This window comes from Melanostigma gelatinosum (genome assembly GCF_949748355.1).
Source record: "Melanostigma gelatinosum genome assembly, chromosome: 17".
Lineage (NCBI taxonomy): Eukaryota > Metazoa > Chordata > Actinopteri > Perciformes > Zoarcidae > Melanostigma > Melanostigma gelatinosum.
Window position 1 is genome coordinate 23,149,840 of NC_136650.1, and position 7,500 is coordinate 23,157,339.

Consider the following 7,500-nt stretch of genomic DNA (forward strand, 5'->3'; position numbering starts at 1 on the left):
GTACGAGCGGGAGAAACTGGCCCCGCCTCCTCTTCCTCCTCCTGCGGCTCCGACCGCCGTACTGCAAAAACCACGAGGGAACGGAAACAAGCGCCCCCTGGAGGCCGTGGCGTCGGGCAGCGGCGGCGCGGCCTCGTCCGCCGCTCCGCCGGTGAAACGGAAACGCGGACGACCGAGAAAACCTCGGCCGGAGGACGCCCCGCCTCCTCCTCCCCCCGCCGCTCTCTCACCAAAACCTCCCCCCCACCCGCCCATCATTACCTCCGTCACCGGCGGCGTCATCCAGAAAGCTTCTTCCTCCTCCTCATCTTCCTCCTCGCAGCTGCCGGTGCTGGAGCTGGTGATCCAGGACCAGCCGGGGGCGCTGGTTCTGAGCCCGCTGTCGGACCCGGGTCGCCGGCTGATGGAGCACCGCGGCGTGGTGGTGCAGTGTCAGACGGCGGCGATGGAACCGGACCACCGCGGCCGGCCGCTGCTCCTCTTCCAGAGTCCGGGGACGGAGCACACCGGCTGGGAGTTGGGACGCACCCCGATGGTGGAGGTCATCCAGAAAGCTCCGAGGCCGCTAAGCAACAACAACAACAACTCCGCTCCACCGCCCGCCGCACACCTCCGCCCACTTCCTCCTCCTCTTCCTCTCCCCACGCTGCACGAGGAGCGGGGGGAGGTGGAGATCACGTTGACGCCGGTGGAGCTGCATCTCAACCCTTCCTCCTCCGCTGCTCCTGCCTCCTCTTCCTCCATCTGCTCCATCACGGTGGTGAAGGAGGAGGAGGAGGCAGAGAGCAGCACCTCCTCAAAGACACACTAGCTATCTTCTTCTTCCTCCTATTCTTTTTTTTTATTTTGTTTTTTTATCACCTGTGAGATAAACCCCGCCCCCTTTACCTCTCCTCTTCCTTATTGGTGGAAATCCCAGATTGGCGGCAGCAGAGAGCCAATCGAGGAGGATACATGAAGCGAGTTCCTTCATCAGCTCTCATTGCACTTTGTAAACAGACCAGCGGCTCTTTAATTAACTGCATGTCTGAAACCAGAAGAGCGACTCCTCAGGTGGTCGGGCCTCAAATCTTCCTCCCTTCCCTCCTCGCCTCCTTCATCTCCAGACTTCTCATTTTTCCGTGCTGAGGGGGTTTTTTGGTCGCTCTCGCTGCTTCAGATCAGTTGATTTATAGGAGAAGAAGAAGAAGAAATAAACAGATAAAAGAAAAGAGTGACACAAAGGGAAGGAGGGAAGGAGACAAGGATAGAGGATAGAATCAGAAGGTACTACGGGTCAGAGCCTTGTGAAGGTTCTTTGTGCTAAATATGAAAAATGACTTCTTTAACGGAGCTCCGCCTCGATTCACCTTCACTTCAAAATGATTTTAGGATTCTGTGGTAAAAAGTCAACAAAGAGTCTAAAGTGGACTGAATGTGAATCGAAGCTCCGCCCTCTTTAAAGAGTTCCTGTTCGCGTTAAACAGTTTGTTGTGTTTGTGTTGCTTTAATAGATATTTCTGTGTGTGTGTGTCATTAGCTACATGAATTCATTAATTCATCCCCGTTACTAATCAAAACACACCTTTAATGTCGGGTCCAAGTCTGTGGTGGAAGGCGGCCATGTTTGTAGTTCAAAGGTCTGTTTTTGACGTCGTCTTCATAATTGTATTATATTTATATTCTAGTATAAACAATTCAGTTTCCCCTCTTCCAGACCTAGAGTTTATTCTGAGGAACTGTAACAGAAGATAAATGACAACGAACAGTTTCAGAAAGTTCGAGTCCGTAAGTTCAACATCAGAGCTTTAATGTAGCAAAGAAGCTCGATTAAACGTGTTATGATTTAATTTATCCACATATATATATTGTGATATAAATAAACCAAACAGGCACGTTTGTTCTAAAATGTTTAAGTAAAATAGAAACGTGTTTGGTTGCCGTTAGCACTTCCGTAGCCACAGAAACGTCTCAAACTTCAGTGAAGAAACAATGATTTGTGTCGTCCAATCAGAAGCCTCCGATGGCTCAAAGAGAAAGCACAAAGTCACGTCCTCGTAGCGCTAAAGACGCAACGTATTAACGATGGACGTGTGCAGGAAAACTAGCTTCCGTAGCGCTGTGAGTCGCCCAGGATTAGCCTGCTAGCTTAGCTTAGCTTTATGTTGCCATGCGCCCTTTGCACTAACTCCTCAACCACCGGATCGGCGAGGAAACAGTTCAGACATTAGAGTTTCATGAACACCGATGAATAATTTAATGTGTTCATAACGTCTTCCAGAGAAACATTCAGCAGGAAAGGAAACTTTATGTAGAATTCTGCTTCATCCATAATCAAAACATAGTTAAAGTTACAGGAAACAACAAATCACATCATTTGTTTTGTATTCGACTGAAATATGGTTTATTTTTGTCATTTGTACGAAGCTGCTCGTGTGGTCTGTGGTGGAATATTCGCTGTTTAGTTCAGAGTTTCCTATAACGACATCTTTATTGTTGTACCAGGAAGTAGCAGCCAAATAAAACAATGACCACATTTTTCAAAATAAAAGGTCAAATTTATGATTTGTCCCAAAGTTATCAAAACAATGAAAACAGAGAAAACGGTTGGTATCGAACGAGAAGCAGAACCGGTAAACGTTGAGTTCAGACTGTTTACATTTGAAGACTTTAGGAACACGTCGGTCCGTTCATACTGATGTTTTATCAACAAAACGATCAACAAGTTCATCAATAAGAACAACAATCATTCGTGTCACATTGAAGATAAAAGAACAACTTTGAAAGACTTTATGCTTTTTTAAGAATACATAAAAACATAAACCAGTACTCCGTGTACATTGACCTCTATTTCATGAATACGGTACACAAAAAGAAAACACTTTAAGAAATACAACTATATCATTTTAATTTTAAGTCGTTATTAAAGAAAAGCAGAACAACAAAAAAAGGGCTTGAACTTAAATTTGGGATGATTTGCTCCTCCTTTCTTCTTCTTCGTTGGTGGAGGAGTTGAAACCCGCCGTTGTTATGGTAACGTCACCTTGCTGACATTTGTTCTTCACCTTTTTGCCAAACTGCCTCATCTTCTTCGTTGGTGCTACAAAACCACAGGGCTCGCTGTCTGCCCTCGTGATCACAGATTTGTACAAAAATCAAGGTGTGTGTGTGTGTGTGTGCAGGTTGTTTAAAGGGATGCCGACAAAAGATTTTTGACTGTTAAAAACTGTTGCATGATGGGAAAGTGAGTTCGAGCTCTTGACCTTTTTGCCGTGAGGCGAGTGCAGCCTAGCTTACAGCACGACCCGCGGTTTATAGTTAAAAGGAGCGCAAATGATGCAAACGCTCCGTTTTTTAATCGCTAAAGTGAAGTGCCAAAATGTGGAAAAACATCTCGACTGAAAACGTCTCGGCCGCAGAGCCTCCGCCCTTCAGACAGAACTGGAACACAAAGTTGCACCTTAGAAGTTAAAAAACAAGAGAAAGGACTTGTGTGTAATGAATTTATTGCTGTATTTCTGTAACTCTGCTTCATGCTCGCACTCAGATTCATATTTATCAGGTCAGAATAATCATTAAAGAGGGAAACGCTCTCTCGTTTAAAGTGGCAGTAATGAGGGATTTAGAGAGATTTAACAAAACGAGACGGTTGAAGCAACATTTCACCTGATGGGCGCAAGGAAACACTTAAAGGGTTTACAATGCCTCAAATTCACTCGTTCACACGACACGTCAACATGTGACTAAAGTCTGGACTCACGTCACATGACCTGGACTCAAGTCATAACTGGGGACTTCACCTGGACTTGATATCTCTTGACTCTGGACTGGTTGGTCTTGACTTGGGAGTTGGTAAGTGACTTGTTGTTGACTGTTTTATTAATTTGAACATTGGAAAGGTGGTCTTAAGTGCTTTTGGAGTAAATGACGAGCACTTTGTTTAAACTTGACTCAGGACTTGGTCTTACCTTGGAACTAGATTGACTAGATCTGGACATGTTGGTCTTTACTTGGGACTTGTTTTTGACTTGGTGGTAGGACAATCACTTTGTTTGTACTTGATTCTGAATCTTAAGTTATTGGTTTTGACGTTGGACTTGTTCATGACTGGCATTAACTTTGGACTTGTACTTGTCTCGGGAATTGTTGGTCTTGACTCGTGACTAGTTCTTGACTTGGGACTTGTTGGTCTTGACTCAGGTGTTTACTTGGGACTTGTTTTTGACTTGGGACTTTTTCGTTTTGACTTGGGACTTGCTAGTCTTGACTTGAGTCTAGTTCTTGACTTGGAACTTGTTGGTCTTGACTCTGGTCTTTACTTGCAACTTGCAACAGTTGACTTGGGGCTTGTTTGTCTTGACTTGGGGCTTGTTTGCTTGACTTTGGACTTGTGGCTCTTCACTCGGGTCTTGACTTGGGACTTGCTGACCTTGATTAGCCAACAAGAACTTTGTTTGACGCATACAGAGACCGTACCAATCCAGGGTTAAAGACATGAGAGCAACGCTTAAGGCAAAGTTGCCTGCTCTTGTTGTCCAACAAGTTGCCCCCTCATCAGCAGTCCTCACTTACTGACTGGATTCATAATTTCAATCCGATATCTGACAACAGTTGAGCTGTTTCTCAGCCCTGATGGTAAAGTGAAGTGATGCTTTTAGCGTCTCGTTGGGAATCTAGAGTCGTTCCAAAAGGTTCCTACAGCAGGACCTGCTGCTCTTAACTGGAAGTCAGTGATTGGAGGAAGCTTTAGTTTGGACCAGTTTGGACCTCTAACTGGGCCGACTGGACATGCTATGAATCCTGTTGTTGAAGGTTTGGAAAAGGGACTCGAAGTCCAGTTGCTTTGTTCCAAGAATGCTTCAAAGGAAGTCATGAATGGCATGAATTCCTGGTTTGGCCCAGGAACCTTTGCTCTTTAACTGAGGGAACTGGACCCAAACCTGGACCGTGTTGTTGTTTGAAAGAAACCTGAAAGATGAGAATCGAGCTCTGGCAGTTCGGCTGTGAAAGTTAAGTTCTAAAATAAGTTTGAGATTAGAGGAAGTCCCTGATCGCAAGACGCCTCAATTTGGCCCACTTACTGGTCTGACTGGACATGAGGAGCTCCCTGTAGAATCTGTAAAACATACAAAATAAATGATGAAGAGGTCCAGGTGTTTAACAAAGTCCAGATCTAAGAGGGGTTCTAGGAATAGTTCAGAACGAGTCAGTAAAGGCAGGAAAGGTTTGGTCCAGTTTGATCCAATACGGTCCAGTTTGAACTGATGTGGTCCAGTTTGATCCAGTACAGTCCAGTTTGAACTGATGTGGTCCAGTTTGATCCAGTACGGTCCAGTTTGAACTAATGTGGTCCAGTTTAGTCCAGTTTGTCCTGCATTAGGAACCCGGGTCTGAAGGTGGAGGTGGTCGTAGGAATCTTTCACTGTGGAGCCGTGTTGCTCAAAAAATAAACCAGAAACGGGTCAGATCATCAAAGATTAAAGGATCGGGATTCGGGTAGCGGTGCGTCGACCTTGAATGATCAGACTCAATGGCATGGCGTCCTCTGATCTCACTTCCTGTACTGGATCTGTAGGTGGAGCTCAAAGCGGCTTCAAGTGTCCTTCAGTTCGACCACAAGATGAAACCGGTTCCGTTCTCAGCTCGTAGACATCATGTGGGCTCAAAGGAAGTAAACAGGAAGTACGAGTTCAGTGATCAAGAGACCTTCTGATGAGCATGTGAAGTCACTGCTAGATGACGTTTTATTGAGTGTTGGTGGAGCCATTCAGAAAACAAGTCATTTAAAAGTTGTTTACTCGTCGTCTTGTCGAGAGAACTAACAACACATGAATTCAGACTTTTTATGAATTCCCATCGTTGTGTCGTCATTTCAGCATCATTTGTATCTGTTTATTGTAATTAAATTACAACAAAATGGTGTATTTTGTGTTCAAACATCCTTATAAACCAGCGTCGTGTGTCTTGATGGATTCAGTGAAAACTCCTCTGGATGAAGTGATGACGCGGTTTACTTTACATGAACAGTCATTGCTTTGCGTGTTGCTGTGAACTCAGCGTTACATTTGTTCTGTTATTGTAGAAGAAGACGTCTTCTTCTGCTCTGAAGGTCTCGGAGGTTTTAACCTCAAAGAGACTCGTCACAGTCAAACTAATCGACCCGATCGATTCGTCTCTAACGAGTCTTTAACATCTGTTCTCAAAATAACACGAAGAAAGAGTTCAACAGAACGAATGAAAGGAGCTGAAGGTCCACTCGACGGTTCAGGTGACGAGGTGACGAGACGTTGGATGGACGGAGACGATCCTGGTCAACACTGCTTATTGTGATGAAGGTGATGATGGTGATGATGGTGATTAACTCCCAGCCTAAACTGAAAGTAGCCCTGTGTCCTGTCAGAGACTCACTCACTCACGTTTAAATCTCCTGGATTCGGTTCATTAAATTCTCTTTTTTCTGAAGCCGTCAGAGCTCATGAATTCTGGGTAATGCAGTCCTGGAGCAGCTGACAGGGACTCTGACATCAAACAGCAACATTTAGAGCTTCGTGCTGCCTTCTGTTCCCTCTGTGAGAGTCTTATTACAGCTTGTTGACTTTATTATTATTGTTGTTGTTACTGTTGCTATGGAGATCTTTGCTTTGCTTCCTGCATGTTTTTTTCCGGTGACTGTTTTATCGTTTTTTTTGTGTATTTTTTTCTTTCCCTGTAATCAGCCGGTGTTTTTGTGTGATCGTGTTTTTTTGCACTTTACTCCTTTAAATTAAAGGAACAGTGTGTAACATGTCGGGATCTATTGGTAGATATTGAATGTAATATTCATAACTATGTTTTACTTTTATTAGTACTTTAATGTTTTGATGTCATTTATTATCAGGTTTATTATTGGAGCTCCTCCAACTACACGCACACAACTACACACACACACAAACATATTTGCGAGTAAAAAGCCAAAACTATCAATAAATCTGTGAACCCGTAAATTAAAGTGAAACCTAATCCATTGTCTTTTCATCGCTCAAACCGCCATATTGACGGCCGTCCCAAAGCTCTTATTTCTGCTCCGAGGAGCGAGGACCCACGAGAACAGACTTCCAGGAAGTGTTTTAACGGCCGACACGCCCCCTCACTGTTCATCTGTCATGTGATTGGACGCTGCAGCCGATCGGACTGATGAGATTTTGTTCAACATGTAAACAGTGAAGACGGATCACAGATTAAACTAGTTTATGTTTGATTAGTTTTCTGATTCAACATCTGGTTTAAATTACACATATTACTGGGTGATTCCATATTTCGAAAACACAAATATTGACCATTTTTATAGTTTATTATTATTATTATTTATTTTATTGTATTTGTTGTGGCTCAAGGTGGGGCGGCGCCCTGTATTGACCAGCCAACACTGTATATAATGTAATATATATATTCAAATATATCTGGATTTCCTTTTTATCGGTGCTTTTATTGTGTAAGTGCCGTTGTTTCGCACTGCGGCTGTCTTCACGGATGTTGCGTCAC

The 7,500-nt window shown here is 44.1% G+C and overlaps 1 protein-coding gene across 1 annotated transcript in view; it reads left to right on the top strand.

Annotated features, from left to right (window-relative positions):
- The window catches only part of rfx5 (regulatory factor X, 5), a gene marked incomplete at its 5' end in the record, with an annotated part of 6,292 nt that extends 5,410 nt beyond the window's left edge, over positions 1-882 (top strand). Inside the window, one exon of the mRNA XM_079287865.1 lies at positions 1-882. This exon is cut by the window's left edge and continues 254 nt beyond it. Coding sequence (XP_079143991.1) covers positions 1-811 — 811 coding nt within the window. The 3' untranslated portion in view covers positions 812-882.
- Positions 883-7,500: the final 6,618 nt, after the last annotated feature.